General features: G+C 39.2%; 2 protein-coding genes across 2 annotated transcripts; one reads left to right on the forward strand and one right to left on the reverse strand.

The window, feature by feature from the left end:
• Positions 1 to 218: 218 nt before the first annotated feature.
• Positions 219 to 2,643, reverse strand: LOC136712826 (retinol dehydrogenase 14). Its single transcript, XM_066689619.1, has 4 exons — positions 2,355 to 2,643; positions 1,732 to 1,974; positions 1,336 to 1,638; positions 219 to 1,178 (listed from the first exon to the last, which is right to left on the reverse strand). The coding sequence occupies exons 1-4, from the start codon at positions 2,473 to 2,475 to the stop codon at positions 919 to 921; spliced, it is 927 nt and encodes a 308-aa protein (XP_066545716.1). The 5' UTR covers positions 2,476 to 2,643; the 3' UTR covers positions 219 to 918.
• Positions 2,644 to 2,876: 233 nt separating this feature from the next.
• susd2 (sushi domain containing 2) lies at positions 2,877 to 22,003 on the forward strand. Its single transcript, XM_066689497.1, has 15 exons — positions 2,877 to 3,789; positions 4,352 to 4,553; positions 4,716 to 4,867; positions 5,112 to 5,279; positions 5,372 to 5,546; positions 5,847 to 6,048; positions 6,314 to 6,399; positions 6,684 to 6,952; positions 7,402 to 7,545; positions 7,896 to 8,054; positions 9,940 to 10,191; positions 11,148 to 11,420; positions 11,823 to 11,999; positions 18,187 to 18,283; positions 20,776 to 22,003. The coding sequence occupies exons 1-15, from the start codon at positions 3,684 to 3,686 to the stop codon at positions 20,810 to 20,812; spliced, it is 2,499 nt and encodes an 832-aa protein (XP_066545594.1). The 5' UTR covers positions 2,877 to 3,683; the 3' UTR covers positions 20,813 to 22,003.
• Positions 22,004 to 22,336: the final 333 nt, after the last annotated feature.

The following is a 22,336-nucleotide window of genomic DNA, read 5'->3' on the forward strand; positions in this document are numbered from 1 at the left end:
CAACCTGGTTACCGAAAGAGTTAAATCTGAAATACCAGCAGTTGTGCAGATTAAAGTGGAAATGGTATTGCAGCTCCACATGGTGCCAGCTGCACAAAACAGCAGGCTTCTGTTCCATAGTTAGATCAGTAGATCCCCCCCGCCCGCCCCCCAACACACACACACAATCTACAATACTTACTGCTTCCATGCATTACAAATATGCCAGACAGCTGCTGTTGATTAATGAATAGCTCCATTTATTTACAACAACACCTATTGCTTAAGTCTTGTCAGCACATTATCATTAACAACAGGAGAATTGTTTTAATGTGTAATGAAGAGTTAGTGATCATTCAGTGGTGTGTGCCAAGTTGCAGGAGTATTCAAGATTTAAGATTAAACAGCAATCGTGTATGGTAGCACATTAATTAAATGCATCAAATTAAAAAGAAAATAAGAATAATGTGTAATACTGTTTTTATCAGCATAAAAAGGCATCCCTGTATTATTTATGTGGAATCTTGTTTTATGTATAAGAGGGTTCAACAATTATTCAATATTTTCAGTGCACCAGCAAGTGTGGTAAAAGACACCCACACCCAGTGAAACCCCCATCCAAAAGGACACAGGATAAAATAAATATATAAATAAAAACACTCAAAAAACAATAAATAAACACTTCTGTCAACATTATAAATTCCATCCATTATCATACCATTCATACCAATACATTGTATAAGGAATCCATGTGATTGATTAGCACTTTTTTGCAATTATGCATCAACAATGACTTGAAACTGCAAGAGAGGTGACAGAGATCAAAGACTTGTGTCAATCTGCTGCAAATCAATTATCTACATACATAAACAATGCATCACAACATTTTCTTTTTCAAATGCAAACAACTATAAAAAAAAAAAGGTATTCTAACTTCCATCAAGCCAGTTTCACCATCCTTTCACTGGCTTCCCATAACTTCTTAGCGACTCCTGCGTCCTTTGCAAAGGGCCTCAGGGCTGTGTGCTGGCAGTCAATAAAGAACCCCCCACTGTACGGCAGCACGTCATCTGATACGGCACAGTAGATGACAGTCTGCGCACCAACCTTGCAGGGCACGAAGAACATGTACATTATCACCTTCATCACTATCCGAAACAGGATAGAGAAGTGACAAGTCCAGTTGCTTTGAACATACCCTGGAAAGAAGAGAAAAAAAACATTGCAGGGTTCCAGTTGATGCAAACTGTACCTAATGATAGTAAACGAGAGCTTTTCTTAGTTGTTTCTGAGGCGAATGGCAGGAGTATTATAATTTCCCTTGCGTAGATGTGGAAAAACAACACCACCACTCACCTGGATGTATGGCATAGGCAGTCACTCCTTTCCCCTCCATCAGTCTGGACAATTCGTGAGTGAAGTAGATATTTGCCAGCTTACTGCGGCAAAAGGAGAAGAAAGGCACAATGTTATAGTTCAAGTCCTGGAAGTCAAGCTTCTGGTACTTGTAAGCCGTGGAGGTCAGGGTGATGACTCGGCTCGGGGAGCACTCTTTCAACCGGCCGAGCAGGAGATTCGTGAGCAAGAAGTGGCCCAGGTGGTTGACCCCAAAACACATGCTAAAGCCGTCGTCTGTCCAGTCAAGGACACTTGGCATTCCTAGGACCAAAGGACATCACCAGGGTTAGTCAAGACAAGAGTTGAATGTATTTTTACCCAGCATGCACACTGTGATCGGGACATAATTCTCACCTGCATTATTTATTAATATATCCAGCCGCTTCTCTTTCTGAAGAAATGTTTTGCAGAAGTTGCGGATGGATCGCAGGTTGGCCAAGTCCAGCTCCATATGAAGCACATTCATGCTGCGGCTCTTTCTTCTGATTTCCCTCACAGCCACCTCAGCTTTCTGGAGGTCCCTGCAGGCGATGATCACCCGAGCCCCTCGCATGGCCAGAGCAATCGCGGTCTCTTTCCCAATCCCAGAATTCCCCCCTGGAAAGCAGACAAGGATGCTTGAACAAAGTCTTAGACAACTCAACAACAACATCTGGTCCAACATATGTTCCCTTTGGTTTTCCCAGAGACACAGTTCCTTTACATCAGGGGTGGGAAACTCTGCTTATGGGACTGGAGTGTCTTCTGGCTTTCAGTCATTTCATTTCAGCTGTTAATGACTAATAAATAATTTTCGTATCTAAAATAAACATTATAAAACATTTCCTCTGACTATATATATAGGCCTATCTAACAGAGGTTGATTTAGCATCTCTTATTGAACACATGTTGTAGTAGTGCAAAACACAATTTGTCAAGATAAAATGACCCTTGTAATTAGGTAGACAGTAATAATTATATATAAAAAAGACATGTACCTGTAATGAGGACTGTTTTGTTGTCCAGTCTGTTCAAGTCCATACAGTACCTTCTCCTCTTCATCCACTTTAAAATCAAAAAGCAAATTAATGAAGCCGCGATGGTGCCCACAAGATACATTATTCAAGTTTCAGCCCGACACGAACTAGGGAATGAAAAAAAGTATAGTAGGCGGCTTCCCTTTCTTAATACGCGACCTCGAACATCACATAAAAAGTTCAGGGACACACACCATCCATTAGCCCTACAGCCACCGTATCATCAGAAACAGTACTAATACACATGACATCTGACGTCATCTTGTGCGCCTGTGCATCTTACGAGGCGTCGCAGGCAAAATCGCTCATCGCCTCGCGAGAACAAAACGCGAGTTCAAAAAGGGGGCGGGCGAGTAAGTAGTGCCGGCGAAGACTGTGTTTGTGTTGCGCAGCTCTCCGCAGTTCGGCGCAGATCTGCAGCATTCCCGCGATCCCATTGGCGGAGCTGCGCAGACCCGCCAGAACTGCGGAAACCTGCGCCACACGAAGCGACCAAAGCGGTGCGAGTGTGTATTTTTTTTTGCAGGGAGATGGATTGGATATCCAAAAGCAGTTTCTTAGATCTTTACAACGCGTCCACAAGCCACAGTTGTTGATTAAGTGCATGCATGAACAGGGTCCCATGATTGAATTGTCAGATTTGTTTTTACTTTATTTGTAAATTCAATGAAGTACTGCACATGTCATTATCTGTCCTAGCTGCTGTCAGTAACGGAGCACACTGCTAAATTGTAACAGACTGCTCAGTGTAATGACAAAGGCTTAACATGTTCTCGAAATCTGTTATCTTTCAGGTAATATATAAATATGTTCTGATCGAGATCTGCACCACAGTTTTTTATGCATGAGGTGTAATTTATTTCTAATTATTTTTTTCTCCCAATATTGAAACGTGTACTATTACGGTTGCCCCTGTAGCCAGTTCACTCGCAAGAATGTGCTTAAGTGGCAGATATTGTATCGCAGACAAAGTGTGGGCGTGTTTCTCATAGCTTTTTGAAAATATCCCCCTTTTCATTTGTGTTTGTTCTGAATTAATTGCAATTCACCGGGTTATAACACTTTTGCAACATAGCCTCGTCAGCAGCACAGCTGACACAAACGGGTTCATATGACAGAGTTAATAAAAAACAAATCTCTTCTTATCAGAGACCTTTGATTTACACCCGTGCGTTTTTTTAAACAAACGTCAACCATTATGCAGAGATAAGTAGACATTTGTATAGGTTACATATTACTGTTTCCTTTCAATGATCCGAGGGGACTAAAAAAAGACAAATATTGTGATACATGCCAAACCACTCCATTAAAACAATGAAGAGAAACGCCAAGATGCATGGTCTGTTGCTTGCTACAGTAATCCTCTTTCTGATTACATTTATCTCAGCACCAGCCGGTGAGTTGATACAAAGATGTGTTGGGTTTGTCTCTTTCCGTTTCATGTGTTCAGTATTCACAATCCAATTCATGCAGCCGGCACTGTGTTAGTTTTTAGTTATACACTTTTGGTTTGCTGAAACAGATGGATTGGTATTGAATGATAACTTATGATGTATGGTATTTAAAATGACCTAGATCATCTAATAAAATGGCCTGCATTAAAGTTAGACTGCCCTTGTGTATTGTTTAGGTTCTGTATGAAGTCAGTGCATTGTTGATGACAGTGATTACACATCCAGATTTCATAGCTTGTATTTTAATATTTTTTTGATATCAATTAGACTGGCAGTGCTTTGATTTGGTCTTAGCTTAAGTCTCCAGCAAGGACCACTTGTATGTTTCAATTATTGTAGATATTGTGTCTTCTTGAAAATGTTATTTTAAAAGAAAAAGGCAGATCAAATGACTTTTGGCATGTTGATTGACATTTAATAACTATGGCTGGTGGAAAATTCACCGCTTTTCTTCATACTCCCATGTAAATCATCAACAGACCTTTTCTTCTGTTCTTTCTGCAGGGGCACAGACCTGTGAAAATCACTGTGGCAAAAAAGCTGAGAATTGCTCTTGTCAATTTACCTGTGAGTCATTAACAGACTGCTGTCCGGACTACAGACAGTTCTGTTTGGAGATCTCCCCATATTCTGGCACTCTTCTGGGGGGGACTGATTTCTCGATCCTGCAAACAGTGTTTGAGCTGAGCTCCACACTTCGCTGCAGGTATATCACAAAGTGAAATATGAATACATAAACACCAGTGGTTTTGTGTGTTTTCATAAACAAAATAAGCCATTGTGTTGCAGTTAAAGTGCCCATTTAATGTTTCACATTGGTATTATGAAAGCATTTGTACATCTAATGTGAATTTTGTTATTATTGTAGGTTTAATGGTGATATAGTAACAGATGGATATGTCGACATTGAAAGGAAAGGTCACTGCATTTCGCCTTTATTGTATGAAAGCGGATGGATTCCATTTGAGGTCTCAACAGATGGTGGACAAACATATAATCGCAAGGGAGAGTGGTTAGCAGGTCTGCTTTTCTAAATAAAAGACTTGATATTATATTGAATGATACTAGGGTGTATGTTGTAAACACTGTGGAACATGGATGCATCTTTTTTATCTAAAAATAGGTCAGTGTTTAAAATTAGGTAGAAATAGTCAGCGTACCTACCATGATGGAATTCATACTTGCAATGAATTTATTTATTCACTGTGCTGGTATATGTGTGTCTGTCTGACTACCTATTACAGATTTGTGCTTCTTCTCTTAGTTCATCACAGTAAATTGGATTCTGAGCTTAAAATCAAGCTGGACAACGCAACAAAATGGCAGTATTATGGCACCCCTAACACAGCAGGATCCTTAAGCTTGAAGTGGAACACCTCTTTAATCACAGCGGACAATGTCAGTGTGGAGCTGTGGGGGTACAGAGAAACGGGTAACTCATGAAAGGTTTTTACAGCCACTGTCTTTCTCAATCGTTACAGTTTTAGCACAATAACAATGCAATTACTTGTATTATACTTTTAGGTGAGCCCTATTCAGTCTCTTGGTTACCTGAATGGAAGTTCCTGTACACAGTTGAAAAAGCTGTTCCTAACAGTGGCACATTTAGCTTCACCCCAACCCCTGCGGGAAAACCCTTCTCAGACTGGGATGTTGGATCGATAAGAGTCAACCCAAGTACACCTCCAGAAGGGACAAGGTAGGAAATAAATTCCCTTCAAAACTGTTTTGGTTTGTTTACCAATGTAAACAATAAAACTGGTTGGGGTTGGCAAATTGTGCTCTGTTTCCAGGCTGATCTAAATGTTTGTAAAAATGTATATGCAATTCTCCCTATGGTGTTTGTAAATAATTGGATGTCTTCCACTGCTCTCAACCCATTTGTATTTTTTTGTTTTGTATCTTATTATTACATTTGTTTTCTGCTTGTACCCTAAGGAGGGGCATTCAGTTTTCAGTGGTTTTCAGTGCTTACATTACTTTTATTGGCTTTGTCCAGCAATGTCAATGCTCTTTGGAGTGGGGCTCACGCTCTGGCCTGGCACCTGGAGACAAAATTCAGAGAGGACTCTGCATCCTGGGCGCTCGACAAGTGCCTCAAATGGGATGAAAGTGAACGGGAGCTGCCCAACTTCCTGGAGGAGATAGCCGACTGCCCTTGTACATTAGCCCAGGCCAGAGCAGACACTGGCAGGTTTCATGTGAGTCTGGAGACGTGTGAAGCATGAATTTAGCCTTATTTATTATATTTTGGGTAATTAAGGAAATTAAATGCCTCAGGGTGACCTTGAAGGATTTTCATTCCAGGTCAAAATTTGTTCTCTGTTTTCTGAACGTAAATGTAAAAGTTTTAAAATACAAATGTCCACATTTTTGTTGTGCAGTTTGCCTAATTAATCGAAGAACTCATTTGTTCACGTAGACAAGCACATTGCCTAACTGCGGCCTACTTTAACAATCTTTCAGACAGATTATGGTTGTGATATTGAGAAGGGAAGTGTGTGCACCTACCACCCTGGAGCTGTTCATTGCGTGAGAGCCATCCAGGCCAGGTGAGAGAGAAGGATTCCTCTTTCAGCACCACTACCTGTGAATAATGGACCGCATTGATTAGGATTGGGTAGTTTCAGTTCAGTGTTATGCTTCTGAAATGGGTTCAACTTTGCGGTACTGACCGACTGAAGTCCAGTCTTAATCCAGCGGGCAAGTAGGAAGATGGGGAAATTGTGAATTCTCTGGAAAGTAATTTAGGGGTAAAATAAGTGACTGTAGATTATGGCTCAAAGTACTAGCCATAAGGACGAGTATAATTAAAATGCCGTTTGTTTATTAATAGTCCCAAATACGCAGCAGGACAGCAGTGTTGTTATGACAGCACGGGGGCCCAGGTCCTGACCGCAGACTCGATTGGTGGAAGCACACCAGACAGAGGGCACGACTGGGGATCCCCTCCCTTCAAAAAGCCACCGAGAGTTCCCGGGGTTTCCCACTGGCTCTATGATGTCATCAGCTTCTACTATTGCTGCCTTTGGTCCGATAACTGCCACTATTACTTCACCCACCGACCGTCCAGTGACTGCAGGACCTACAAAGCCCCTAAATCTGGTGAGGGTTTATTTTCTCACAACCAGGTGTATTTTTCCCAGTCTGCCCCTCTGAACAAGACACCGTACGCAGCACTAAGTAGGTTTTGATTTAATTTGGATACTTCTATCAAAACATTTACAGATGCACATAGGGAGATAGATAAGAAGGCAGCTTTGGAGATTGAAATAAGTGCTGCTTACACAGAGATCTTGCTAAATCTCTCCTCTGTGAAAGATCTACACATGTCTGTGCTTGAGAAGGGCTTAGTTTAAAACTTCAAAGCATTTGTTCCTGTGTGTGGGAATCAGTTTATTGAATGTTTAATGGCATTGTTTAAGTGGGCCAATTAAATGGCATTAGAATGGAGTTTACATTCTAAGCCTAAATTGCCTGTTAAATCCAGAGGGTTTTAATATCTCCCTCGTGTCCTTCTTTTTCTTTTCGTTTCTTCTCTGTTCTCTTTATAGGTATTGTGTTCGGAGACCCCCATTTTATAACATTGGATGGCTCAAACTATACCTTCAATGGGAAAGGTGAATACTATCTTGTGAATTCAACGTACAAAGCCCTGTGTGTTCAAGGAAGGACAGAGCCTGTGAAATTCGAGAATGGTGAGTACCAACCATACAGCAGGGTGGACTGGGACCTGAAATGCCATATCTGAGTAATGCCCTCGGATCCTCTGGGGTCCCCCTTTGTTCAGAGTGTAGTTAGGCTTTTCTTTCTTCTTGGGATGAAGTAGGTCAGGGTTTATTGGTTTGTTATTTTTCTTTACCATCATTATTATTTTACTGATAAAACAATTACATTATTACAGTTTGAATAAGTGTTGCATTACAAGCACAACAAAACAACTTGAAAAGTGCAGTTTTAAGCCTCCTTTTTTCCTCGTTCTTCCTCCGTACCTTCTTTTCCTTAATCCTTTCTCGGTGTCATCTTTTCTTTTCTTTTAATCATCTAGGTACCTCTGCCAAGGCCACCAGGCTGTCTTCAGTAGCCATGCAAGAAAATGGCTCTGACATCATCGAGGTAAGGCTCACAGGCCAGCAGGACCATCTGGAGGTATTGAGAAACCAGCAAGTCCTTTCCTTCTCTGAGCAAAACTGGATTGACCTGAAAGGTGAGACGTTCGGCTCTAGATCGACCAGATAATAGTATTAGTGCTGCAACAATAATGGAGCCCTTCATCAAAGCTTAGCTAAGATCAAGTAAAACGTCAAACGCTTTGTAGACGGCCGTCAGGTGCAAGTGAGCAGAATTCGGCACTTCTGGTTTTGAAAACAAGGTATTAAATCTGTCAGGAGAAATGTCAAGGTAATAATGAAGAAAAGGCCATTTATTTTATGAAGGAGCTGTGCGATTTGGTTCACAGTCATATTCTGTATATAGGAAGGAAGAATATTATTTTCCTGCACCTAACTAACAAGGTTGCAGTGCAATCAATAATAGTATCTATTCTAAAAATATAGGTGAACAGGATTATTGATTTGAACTATGATTTGGATAAGAACAAGGTTAAATAGAACAGCATCATATGATCAGTTCACCACTAGAGGTTTTATTTGCACAGCAAGGTTATATCAATAACGTAAGCATCCCTGTGCTGAGAATACCTTCCTATAATATAACAGCATAAAGAACAAATGTTTAACGTACAGTACTGTGCAAAAGTTTTAGGCCGGTGTGAAAAAATGCTGTGAAGTAAGAATGCTTTCAAAAATAGACTAATGTTAATAGATTATATTTATCAATTAACTAAATGCAAAGTGCGTGAACAGAAGAAAAATCTACATCAAATCAATATTTGGTGTGACTACCCTTTGCCTTCAAAACAGCATCAATTCTTCTAGCTACACACAGTTTTTGAAGGAACTCGGCAGGTAGGTTGGCCCAAACATCTTGGAGAACTGACCACAGCTCTTCTGTGGATTTAGGCAGCATCAGTTGCTTCTCTCTCTTCATGTAACCCCCCCAGACTCGATGATGTTGAGATCAGGGCTCTGTGGGGACCACACCATCACTTCCAGGACTCCTTGTTCTTCTTTACGCTGAAGATAGTTCTTAATGAATTTCGCTGTTTGTTTGGGGTCGTTGTCATGCTGCAGAATAAGTTTGGGACCAATCACATGCCTCCCTGATGGTATTGCATGATGGGTAAGTATCTGCCTGTACTTCTCAGCACTGAGGAGACCATTCATTCTGACCAAATCCCAACTCCATTTGCAGAAATGCAGCCCCAAACTTGCAAGGACCTCCACCATGCTTCTCTGTTGCCTGCAGACACTCATTCATGTACCGCTCTCCAACCCTTCGGCGAACAAACTGCGTTCTGCTACAGCCAGATATTTCAAATTTTGACTCATCAGTCCAGAGCACCTGCTGCCATTTTTCTGCACCCCAGTTCCTGTGTTTTCATGCATAGTTGAGTCGCTTGGCCTTGTTGCCATGTCAGAGGTATGGCCTTTTGGCCGCAAGTCTTTCATGAAATTTCCTTGAAATTTCTTATACTGATGCAACTACCTTCTGTCTTGTTGCTGTGCTCAGTCTTGGCATGGTGTATAACTTTTGACAGTAATCTGTCTTCAGCAACCTCACCTTGTTAACTGAGTCTGGCTGTTCCTCACCCAGTTTTATTCCTCCTACACAGCTGTTTCTGTTTTAGTTAATGATTGTGTTTCAACCTACATATTGAATTGATGATCATTAGCACCTGTTTGGTATAATTGTTTAATCATACACCTGACTATATGCCTACAAAATCTCTGCCTGTGTGCAAGTGTACCTAGAAGAATTGATGCAAAGGGTGGTCACACCAAATATTAATTGATAAATATAATCTATTAACATGTCTATTTCTGAAAGCATTCTTACTTTACAGCATTTTTTCACACCTGCCTAAAACTTTTGCACAGTACTGTATATATTTGTAAATTTTGGACATACATGGAGCCAATGTCTCTCATCATATGTACACACATGGTATAACTGATGCTGTTCTCGTGCAGGAGTGTTCCTGTACGTGTCTGTGCCTCAGAACGTCACGGTCATGTTTCCATCCGGAGCCGGTGTGGAGGTGCGAGCCAGAGGGGGTGTGATCAGCGCAACTGTTCTCCTCCCCAAGGAGTTTAAGAATCACACGCGCGGCCTGTTGGGTCTGATGAATGATAATCCACAGGATGATTTCGTGTTCCAGAACGGGACCGTCCTCACAGCTGAGCGCAGCAGCCCAGAGGGTTTCTTTGACTTTGGTGCAAGCTGTGAGTGATTGATAATGGTTGATATGTAAATGAAAGGAACTCTACTGTATCTTGACTTTCACAAAGGCAGACAAAACTAAAAAGTTATTAGTATATGTTTGATTACTGTCCTCTCATTACCAAAATCAAGACTAAATGTAAGATTCAGGCAGCAGAAAACCTATCCTATCCCATAAGGAAGGAAAGGGTTACATGTGTGGAAAACAAGAGATACTGGAATATTTTTAGGTGTCATAAGTGAAATATTATTCGTGAGCACATTATGTCTAAAATTAGCTGAACAGCATTTGTTAAACGACTCCCAAGAAATCAGAGGCAGCCAATCGTACAAGTAAATCAGCATTTGCTGGGATCTCGTGGCAGAAGCAGTGACACATCATTAGCATTGCTTCACACTCTGGTTATCACACATTTGAACTCTAAACATCACTAATTCTGCGGCTGGTGTCGTTCTGCGGTGTCATGTCATGTGCCAAGTCTCCTGCCATCAGTGCTTATTTGTGTGGCACAGTTAAACTAATTAATTGAATTGCAACTTTTTTTTGCTGAATATTTAGTGATTGGTTCTGTGCTGTGGTCAGGGAAGCACAGCATGGACTAATTTGCAAATCTCATGCAGCCTGACAGGGTTATTTTTGTAAACTGTATAAGATTGCACAACAGTTATATCAGAAAAAAGTGTTTCTGAGTGGCAACCTTATTTTATATTTTCTGTTGCAAAACATTCTGGAGACCCTGCAGCATTACTAAGGGACTTGTTTTGTCGAAAAAACTGAAACCCGGGTCACTTGAGGCCAGTGTCCTAATAATACCGACATACTTCTTTGAATAGTTGAATTCAAAGTGCGATATAATGAAATATGCTAATCTTTGATGCGACTGACTGAAGCATTTTGTCTTGGGTTATTAGGATAACTGCTTTGTGTTCCACTTTCTGTCTGTTCTTTGTTTTCCAGGGGCAATCACAAACGAAACCTCTCTCTTCACTTATGACTCGGAGTCATTGTTGAACACTTACTATTTCGCCGAAAAGCACGATTCCTCTTTTATTCCTGTTTTCACCGTCACCGAAGACCCCGGAGACCCCTTATTTGGAGAGATGTCTAAACTGTGCCGTGATAATTCCTACTGCAAGTACGACACACTAACTGCACGGAGCCTGAGTATTGGCAATGCCACCAGTATCTCCTATCAGAGCCACATGTCCCTTTTGAAACATCTGGAACCTGGTAACAACCTTTTTGAAGTGCTCAGCCTTAAGATTAAAGTCTCTTAACAAGCATTACCATGTTTTTTTTTTTTTTTTCTATTGGTACATGTAATATGTAGAAGAACAGAAACCTGATATGATAATTATACTTCCTCAAAAATCCCATGCAATATTAGGGATATAGTAAATTATTAATTCATTTATTTGTTTATTGATTTTACTGAAACATTAAGATTTTTGGAAAGCAATAACAGTAATGTATATTTTATTTGTTATTGATCAGAGGTTTGTGTTCAAAACATTAGCAGTATTCACTCAAAGTGTGGTTTAAATGAACTGGGGTGGGGGTGATGTAATTGTGTTTCAATTAGATGATAGATGTGGTTTATAGATTTTTGTATCATTGTCTTACTCTTTCTAGTGATTTCCTGTGGGTGGCTCTCGCCCCCAAAGAACGGGAAGAAGGAAGGCACAACTTACCTTGAAGGAGCCACAGTGAAATTAACCTGTAACAAAGGCTACGTCCTCTCGGGCTCGGCTGAACGCACCTGCCAGGTTGATGGGAAATGGTCTGGTGAAACCACTCACTGTGTAACAGGTATTCCTCAAAACTGACACACTGACAGCTTTTCTTGCATTAAACCACCTACCTCTTTGCTTCCGTTTTCAGTTCTTCACCTGTCTGATGCTTGGTTGTGTTCTGAGAAACTGTACGAGTTATTTAATGGTCCAGTCACGACTAAAGCCAAAACAAGTTGGACTTGAAACTGGGTTTTTCATTCAAAATAAATAACTGAGAGAGTTCCTCAAAAATGTGCCCATTTATGGACTGAGTTTCTTTGAGCTCCTCACAACAATTCTGTCTCCAACACACTTTTAAAAAGCATTTAGCAAAGAAATGTTTATCTCTAGACAGTTAAACAACACCATAGATTCTTATTTTTTTTGCAGCTCTGTTTGACACACTCAACACAGGTTATAAACAACTGATTTAGAAGCTTAATATGAGATTACAGCAGGCCAAACTTTTATAGTACTACAGGGAAAGTGAACGTAATGCGTCTCCCTGTTTAGTAGATCATTAAACTGAAATATGACGTCTCTTTCGCCAGCGCTCATACTAGGATTTGGCTCAGCCTCTGTCTGCAGCTTTATGAATGGAACCACCTGGTTCCTTATTTAAAAAAATGCTGTCGAATTCTTTGTAAATATTTTCAGCCCACTGTTTCCTTTGCTAGCCATGCTGTGTGCCAGCAGAGGGGGGTGTATCATTGGAAAACAGCATCCCGACGCACATTAAAGGGGTCTGACAGCCTCGCTTGTTCAAACCAGCAGCTACTCTTCCCTCACAAGATAACAGCTAATTTTTCCATCTGCTTTACAGTGCAGCTGAGTGCTTGTATTCAAAGTTTTTTGTTTTTTTTGTTATTAGTTTCCAGCCAAAAACTTCCTCTTGATATAAATCTACTGGCTAGATTTTGGGTTGTATCTGATTTGGATGGCATCCATTAGCTCACAAATGACTGCTTAAAATACAGCTGGATAAATAAGAACAGATTGTTCCCTGTGGGTTCCAAATAGCTATCACAGTTCTGTTCTGAAAACTTTCCTGTCCAATCTACCAGCTTATTCATTTCATGTTTAAATGATCTCTTACTGTTTTCTTTTTTTTTTTTTTTTGCTTTCTTTTTTTCTGTCCTACAACCATGTCCTGATGGTATCATTGGGTGTTATATTGCAAAATTGATCAGATAATGCTCATTACTGTCAAGATAATTTATGTATTTTCTAATAATTTTATCCTCTCAGCAAGCAGGAACGTTTCATGGTTTGGGATTTCGATTCTGACAGGTCTCAAAACAGTGCCTAAATGAACGTGTATTAGGTGTCTCGTTATTGAAATTAGGTCATTAAGTCCCTTCAGTGTGGTCTGGAGAACAATTAGCGTCCCAGAGGGGAGTGTAAGTTGTTAAATTACTTGAAAAAAATCTCTTGTTTAGATGTTTACAGTAAATGTCAGAGGCTGAAGAGGTGACTCATATTTTTTCTTTAAACTTTTACCATAGTATATAGTGGTTAAGGATATTTACAGCTCCTAAATATACTTTGTGTAATCCTCTTGCTCCTTTCTCATCATTGGTACCTTGTAAAATGTAGAACATTTAAATTTAGATCTTGATCATTTTAAAGTATGTCTTGACCTCTTATAGACAGAAAACACAAAAGAAAAACCTCACATTTGTGTTACCTGGGCTGAGACTAGTATGTTGCTGGAAATGGTACAAACTTCTGTGATACCTGACATGAATAATTAGTCTAACAGACATGGAAATGAGATATTATTTGATTTGGGGGTCCTAATGAGTTTTGACAGAGGTCCAATATACGAGAATAAGACACTCCTATGAAGAACTCTAATGACATGTTGTTTTCTTGTCGTACCAGCTATTTAGTGCATATTTTAGTCATGACTACAATGGAATGTGGTTTGCCATTATTTCCCTTTAATTATAATGTATTGTCATTGGCATGCGCTTATAACCTTATGCATATGCTTATTACATTTTATGAGGATGTAATGGATACTGTCTATTAGTTTTAATGTTTTTTACTTAGGGAGGGATGCTTACTCTCATAGAATCCATGCGAATATGCAAATTAATTTACATGATTTTTTTGGTCACTTGGAAATCTAGTTGAAATTCAACAGAGAAAGGGGGAATCACAGTAAATTACTCATTTGAATGAAGATGTAAGTCTTTCTCAAAGGAAAAAGCAGAATGGGTTGTATCTCTTGTAGGTCGATGTCCGGAGACCTGCACACATCTATCATCAGCTTCTTTTCATTTGTAATTTAGATATATTCAGGTTGTGTTTATGGTTAACAAACTTTGAAAAGCTTCCCCCACTAGATACCTAAAGGTTTTCTGTTTTTGCACCAGCTAATAATCCCAAAGTTTCACATATAAAATTAAAAACCATACACCTCACGGTTTAGTGCCATTCCTAGGTGTTTTTCTTTTTTTCATCTTAAGCTACAACTCTCTCCTATTATCTACGATAAGACGTCGCTTTACTGTTTCTTTTGATACACAGAGACGTGATGTGGAATTGAAATCGGCCGCAAGCTAAGTGCTGGTTAGGAAAGGAATAGCCTTGCACTTTCGAACAGTCCGTCTTTTCCTTTTTTAGTTGTTTTTCTCTTTTCTGCCTTGGCCGCTTTTGTATGCAAAGCTGCCATGTTTTTTTTCTATATCTGTTGATTGTGGTCTGTACTGCATAAAGGAAAACATTGACTTTTCTTGCTATTTCCCTCTCAGGCTACAGAAGTGTAACTGAAAAAAAAACAAAAAAAAAACATTATATTTGATGATCGTCTGAGGGATGGTAACACACAATCCGAAAAGGGATAGTCGTTTGATAGGCGTAACTTGGGGAGAATAGAAATAGTGTGATGTGAATAAACACCCACACAAAAATGGAAGTTGGCTTGGACAATTTTGGACTGATAGACATTTGTTTCTCTTTTTAATTATCTATATATATATAGTGTGTGTGTTTCCTATTTAAAAACTTATGAAAGAACTGAAGAAAGAGGTCAATTTACTAATGTTTCAGCAAGGGCTCTAAAGATGAAAACATCTTGCTTTTCAAGGTGTCCCAGGGGATGCTCCACCAGCACAATGACTGCGGTTAAGACAGGTTGCAACAAAAACTCCATAAAAAGTTAGAGACATTTAAAACAGTTATTTGATACTGCAAGCTTATCCCTTTGTGTGAAAGCCCTGCGGTGCGTGGAATCTGGAAGGTCCCTATCCAGGGAATTCTGAGTAAACACTGCTTTGTGATTAAAAGAGGCAAATCCTATGCTCTCTCCAACAAAGAGAACTACAGCAACAAAGTCCTTGGAGAGCTCAGCCATGGATTACTCCTGAGCTGGAAAATGAGACAGTCTATGTGACAAACCGAACCAACTTTATTTTGTCTATAGATATGCTGTCCCACATTAAAGAGAAATGGTTTATATGCCCTTTTCCCAAAATAAGGTCCGTAAGCTAGTTATCTCCAACCCCTACCCCATCAAGGTCTGCTTTAAATAAACCAAGATTAAGAGTCTGTCTTAGACTGCTGATACATATCCCCATCACAGTGTGGAATATATATATATATATATATATATATATATATATATATAATCCCCCATCTCCCAAACTAGACTTTTGCTCTCTGAAAGGAGGTCATATAACTAGAGCCCTGTATATGAGCTGAACAGCAGAGCTTTCCGCTGCCCACAGATATGAATCTTTATCTTGCACCTCTGATGTAATGCTCCTATACCACACATTTCTTCATATATATATATATATAGCACAGCAGTTTTATACAGTCTGATGGAACCTTTTCGGCCTTTTCCTTCATTTCTGTTCCTTTGTGCTTGAACGTCATTTGATTTTATTTAAATACATTTCTTCTGATTTGCAACCTCTTGATAGTGACAGACATCGAGAGATTTTTGAGGGCAGGTTAACTCCCTGACGTGAAAATGTACTTAAAGGACGTGTAGGAATAGATGGTGTGTTGAGGTGAGATTGTCTTTGAGGAATGTGTGACAGATAGCATCACAACATCCCTTATCACATGGAGGAGAGATAGCACCCTAAAAGCCACGATATCTCTTTCTCCTGTATTAAATGAAAATGTCTGAAATAAGGTGGAAGCCCCTGTCTGAGAGGATAAGACTTCCCTTTTAAAGCAACATGGAGAGAAAAAAAAAATGTAATACTGGTTGGCTGTTTGATCTCCACATTATCAAATCACCAGATCGTGCGCTCACTGCTAGGTCACTGACCTTTATCGTATTTACATCTTAAGTGCCCCTATAGCCATGCAAGGGAGCAGTAAACAAAACTTAATACGCCTTGCCTTAAGTTTTATTGACAGCTGGTGCTTTCCTACTGCAGAGACTACAGCAGTTTAGATTGCTTTCAAAAACGTTAGCTGTATAAACAAACCTAATTAAGTTGGACACCTCCACTGCTGAACTAGTCCCAGGCAGTATTTGTTAAAAGGTTTCCATTGCTCTTTGATGTGAAATATACCTCAGTAGCACTGACAGGTAAGAGCAGGCTCTTTCCTGACTTTAATTGAACAGAGGCCAATGGCAGCACCATTAAAATAAATTTAATTTATTTAATGCAGAACCAGACTGTAAACTGTAGATGCGCCTGGGGCATGTCACATTTGTTCCCTGCAATCTGGATTAATCTAATCCATTCTGGTATCTTGTTAAAGGAGAAGAGGCCCCGTAGTCATTAAGTTATTGATTATTTGAGCACATTTGGGGCAGGTGTTTCTATAGGTAATTATAAGATTTAAATTGTCACATATAGGGTAATGTCTTGTGCAATCTCACAAGTCTCGGGTCCACTGTGTTGATTTGCAGCGGCTTTGATCAGAACGATGCACAAGTTGGAAGGAGTCTGGATGCAATTTAGAAGATGGAAGGTGTTTGAAATTGTACAAGTTCAGTCAAGTTCCAAACTCGGGTAGCTGCAGACACGTCTGTTGGTCAATGGGTTAACTGTATATAGATACATCACATTTTCCAATATCTAGAGGCAAACGTTTTAAGCAGGAAGGCACGTGATGATTAAATAAGTGCCTCTCGGGGCTGAATTAGGATCAGAGGAGGCCGAATGTTGACTCAGATGAATGGAGGCCCACGGTGCTACCTCAGGCGGCAGGTTTGGCAGTGGGGTGTGTATCAGTGGGTCAGCCAACAGCTTGCAAAGCAGCATCGTACTGCGGATTTAATTAGAAACTTGGAGGAGGGCAGAGATGTGTCGGTGTCTGCTGTAGACCAGCAGTGGAGAGCATGGGCATACTTGGAAGACTCCTAAAGAAGAAAAGCAAGGGCTAATTACAAGGACTGCTATGAAGTGCCAGAATCCCTCCCCGTGTGTGTGGATGAGTTAACAGACTATCCTTTTTTCCCAGTTACCAAATAGAGTCAACCTCACCACACTGTTTTTTTATTTAACTTAAATGTAGAACTATGGATTTTCCCGGAATTTATATTTCATTTTTTATATATGTTTCTATGTTGAGTCACTTTTAATAGGATATGTGTGTTTTTGTTGTTGTTGTTTGTTTTAAAGGTTAATTCTGTGGTTGTTAAGACATGACAAAATCCAAAAAAGCATGTTTAAAAAGTCATCAAAAAATCAACTTGGCATCCCACACATAAGGGTCTGTCTAAGGTTTTTTAGAATTTTCTAATACTATTACTATTTCTGTATATATGCATTGGTTGGAAATAATTTTTTCTTAACGTATGTATTGGTTTCAAAAATGCTTAAAGCTCAGACCATGAACAAAATATACCATACTGCATACAGGAATTGAAAAAAGTCAGTCATTTTCCCACTATATAGTATGATTTTCAAAACTATAATTAAAAATGCACAGCAGATACTTGTCAAAAACACGTTCCGCTACAGAGTCATGCCTTTTTGCATTTCAAAGGAATATGAAAGTGGAACAGCATCACACCTCTGGTTGCTCGATGCAGAGAAAGATTAGACATTTGTAAAACCACTGCATTAAGGAGTAGGACTTAATGTTTGTAGAAAAAGAAAAAATGACTCATACCATCATCTTCCAAAGTCAGCGTCTGTGATTGCTGTGGGACAAAAGCGGATCTGTGCAGTGGGTATTGAGCCTCTCGTTGGGCCTAGGTAATGAAACGGCCTTGTTGTGAGACATAATTTGTCTGTGTTTTCCAGATAATACCCTTGGAATCGTGCTGGGAAGTGTGTTTGGCTCAATAACACTCTTAGCCCTGATAGTGACGATTATCCTCCACAGCAAAAAGCAGAAAAGGTAAGTGACACACTGAGAGAAAATGTGGTCAATTTAAGCATTATAAACGGCCTCAAAATGCTCATAAAACCGGATTCTCTGTAGTGATGATAATTTTCCCCTTATTCAGTGTTAGCTATACTAAACTATACCATGCAAGGTTTTGTGCATGCAGATTTTCTTCCACTACAATTAATTCTACTGTGACTAATGTGATACATGCATTTACTGGATTGCCAAAGTGTTTTATTTCATCCATAACATTGGTTTTGCCAGATGTTAGTCAGAATCTGCATTTTTATCAATAGTTTGCCACTGCATGATTCTGCTACAAGAGAGGGGGGAGTGTTTATTTACTACATATTACAAAGTTTGGACTTTGGACTGCATGCTTTCAATCCCCTCCTCTAGGTTATCAATCTGCTAATCCCCAGTGTAATATAAAGAGCATTAGATGAAATACAAAAGCATTAACCTCTATCACTGAAGAATTGCTAAATGCATCTAACAGCCCCCTTCTGTCCATTGTGGCTTGACCATAACTGATTGTCTGACTTAAAAATAAATAAGATGCCGTCTATTTGCTAGACTCACCCCTGTCTGTCAGCAATCACATTCTTGGTCTCCACTGATCTCAACCCTTCTCAATCATTTGTCAATATGTGTGCAACTCAAATGGAAAAGCTGCTTTTAAAATGAAATGTACAGTTTAGATCAAAGTACAGCTGTCCTGAGACTGAGCTGTGGAGATAATTAGATTTAGAAAAACTGGGGAATAGACCAAAAAGTAGCATTGAAGGCTCTAAACTGTCCCTCCATTTTATGATGATTTATGGTTTGTTAACTTCAAATACATCACTTCTCTTTGTATGTATTGATATAAATAGCTGTAATAATTATGCAATCTTCTCTTACTGTGCTTCCATGGTTTGGGGGCACTTAGCCAAAGATTTTGATATAGTCTCAAATTTCGTCTCGGAGGGGAAGTGAACACACCTGTTTTCCTTTAAATATGCCACAACGTCTTTCATCTCTGCAAATAAGATGCGTTCGCAGCTTACATGTGTCAAGGGCTGCACCTGTAACACAACTGTATGACCTAGCATCACAACAGGACCTTCTCTAGAGTACAAATATGCCATTAAAGGCAGGAATGCTTTCTGTTATGTAACCAACACCACACCTTGTAGTACCTGACATTCGCTAAAGACTGTCCACAAATAAATAATATTTTCCGTCTGTGAGACGCTTTTATAATGTGGCGATCGGTGTAAACTGACACAGTATCTTTTGTAGACCCCAACAGACGTGTTCGCTATTGTGTTACTTTGCAGGTCTGTACAGGCCACGGTGGCATCTTACCACGGGGGAGTAAGTCATTAAGTTCATGTGCAATGTTATTATGTCTCTGCTGTGCACTGCATGAGAGATCAAAGGGGAAAATGAGTCTCACCATTACAGGAGATAGCAGTTTATAAATAGTGTGGCTTCCCTGTACAATTCCACGCTTACAGGCAGGACAACAGTAGATGTCTAGAGAGTATATTGGTCAATGACTCACTCATAGTCTTAGTGTACAATTTAGATTGATCATTCATACATATTACAGTGTAAATCAGGCTGCCAGAAATTACAATTACATTTCTAAAACCAGATCTTATAAATAAATAAATAAATAAATATATATCCATTTAAACTGCTCATTGTGGCATCAGATACCTTTATCTGAGCAGAAACTCTACTTGGACTACAAGATAATGACTTTAAATCCCAGTGATATCCCCTTGTGATATTCTTCCTAAAAAATATAGATGAATGTTATCTTTTTTTGAAACAAGTTGGTGCATTTTGTGTTTTCACACACAAATGTATCAGTTGATGAACATTCAAATTCGGAAAGTGAACGTCATACACTATATTATAAAAATGAATGGGATAAGTATGTATTTTCATATTTTGGATACTAATGCCAGCACTGTTATAGGATACTACTATATATATCAAACTGGCTCTGGCTCTAGCTCCTGTTCCTGTGTCTCAAGAATGTATTTTCTAACATTTCAATGCATATTGTATACAGTGCCATTGCTCCCCCTGTGAACTTTCAGAAGCACATGCTTAAGTGTCCAGTCAAGCAGCAACATTGCATTGTTTGTTAAAAGTGTCCTGAATTGGAAAGAAATTAAATAAATTAACCTTGGAGCAAAAACAATGGGAACATCTGTGTTTTAGTTCTGCACTCATAACTCTACCAGACGCAAAGGAAACCCATTGTTGTGCGGGGGCATTCCAGAGCACTTGCACACTGTGGTCCGTATTTATACCCCAAGAATGGATTTATTAATGGCCGAATTTAGAGCGCGTCCCTCTATAGGTTGGGTAAACTGAGATTCAAGCGCAACACACGTGTCACACGCATCAGGCACTTTGTAATGTCTAACTGGTCTATTCACTCTAAGAATTTCTGAAATGTAATGATACCTGTTGTTGTTTTCTTGTTTTATGTCTTTCAGGAAGGCCGCCGCATCCTGTGTAACTAATGACTTGTGAGCAGTCAAATATTGCCCAAAACAGCCCTGAAGTGCGTCTCCTAGCAGCCACACAATTAGTAATACCTGAAGTACAAGTTGAAAAATGAACAGCCAATCAGTGAAACTATTACAAGATTCTGTCAGTTTTCGATTTGTGCTTTGACAATTAATAGTACCAATAATAATAATAACCAATTTTATACACTAGACTAGATAACTACAGTGATATAATGTTTGTATCAGTATTACACTATGAAGCAGTTTATAATTTGATTGTTTTACACAGTTTTTAGTTTGAAAACAGCAGACCACCATGATTTTGTTCCACCTGTACATTAATTATGATGTCTTAGCTCAATATTGCAGCTGGCAGTAATGACTCATGGTGGCTTTTTGCTCTTATGCAACAGTATATAGCGGCTCTTTCAGCTAGGGATTTTTTTTTCTGTTGCTATTAAGGGGAAGGAGGGTAAATTGCTGTTAATTATGTTCAGATGAAATTACACAAAACCTAGCTTTGTTGCTATAGTACATTTAGATTTCCATGGATGTCTGACCTCGTTCTGTTCACTTCATGGTTCAGTCAAAGTTAACTGACCAAAACAAGAAAGAGAATACTGTAATGAAGACTTTCCGATTGTAATGGCTTCAACAAAATACTCTCCTTACTTCCTAATATAGCCATTACACGGACAAAAATCATATGCCTATGCTGAAAAAATGAAAACGGCAAAAACAATCTGGGAAATGCATCCTGTTTTGTTGACGTGTAACTGTTACTAATCACAACATGACAAATTCTGAAATGAATCCTGAAAACAATAGTGATGCAATGGTTCAATATGTATGGTATTCTGTTTGTTCTGCTTAGCCACACAATTCCAGTCACTGAATAATGTCTGTAATATATTAATACAACACTCCAGATGCTCTTTGCTGCCTGTGTAGAAGAAACGCTGCCTAATACAATCCAGTCTGCAAACGCCTCTTGTACGAGTTTTAAGTACAGTTTGAATGAGTGTGGAAGTCTTTTCTCTTTAAAGCATGTTTTAATTGGTCAATTGACATAGATCCCTGACTTCCTTTTAAATTACTTATTTTTTCAGCTGTCATTTCAGTTGTTGTAATCGTTGCTTTTATTTGAGCTTTTTGAGAATGTGATTGAAGACGTGTTGAGTGCTAATCATGAAATAAATTCCTGTTCAAATAACTGAAATGTTTTACCCAAGTCCATCCTTAAATCAAATCCAAACATAAACCAAAACGGGGCTCAGTCCATAAAGGTAAGAATTCAAAGAGTTATGGTTCATGGTTCATGTTAGCAGTTAATGTCTAGGTCATGTTTCTTGCATTACAGTTGGTCTTTCCATTATATTTGTTAAAGGTATAGACAGGTTGTATGAGGGTGGCATGTATTGGTCAGGGATGAATTTGATTTGGTTGTATTATGAGAAGAGATATTTCCCAGTGTCTTTGTTGCAAGTGTTGATTTGTTACCTTTTTATTTAATGTAGTATTTACAATTCTGTGTGCTTAAGTATTT

This window comes from Amia ocellicauda, chromosome 17 (genome assembly GCF_036373705.1).
Source record: "Amia ocellicauda isolate fAmiCal2 chromosome 17, fAmiCal2.hap1, whole genome shotgun sequence".
Classification (NCBI taxonomy): domain Eukaryota; kingdom Metazoa; phylum Chordata; class Actinopteri; order Amiiformes; family Amiidae; genus Amia; species Amia ocellicauda.

Excerpts from the sequence above, each read along its gene's own strand:
- LOC136712826 (XM_066689619.1), bottom strand. The coding sequence starts at position 2,475 with ATGTATCTTGTGGGCACCATCGCGGCTTCATTAATTTGCTTTTTGATT. Across the intron at positions 1,639-1,731 it reads TATATTAATAAATAATGCAG|GAATGCCAAGTGTCCTTGAC; the intron begins GTGAGAATTATG and ends CTTTGGTCCTAG. Across the intron at positions 1,179-1,335 it reads TGCCTATGCCATACATCCAG|GGTATGTTCAAAGCAACTGG; the intron begins GTGAGTGGTGGT and ends TCTTCTTTCCAG.
- susd2 (XM_066689497.1), top strand. The coding sequence starts at position 3,684 with ATGCCAAACCACTCCATTAAAACAATGAAGAGAAACGCCAAGATGCAT. Across the intron at positions 6,049-6,313 it reads CAGACACTGGCAGGTTTCAT|ACAGATTATGGTTGTGATAT; the intron begins GTGAGTCTGGAG and ends ACAATCTTTCAG. Across the intron at positions 8,055-9,939 it reads AAACTGGATTGACCTGAAAG|GAGTGTTCCTGTACGTGTCT; the intron begins GTGAGACGTTCG and ends GTTCTCGTGCAG.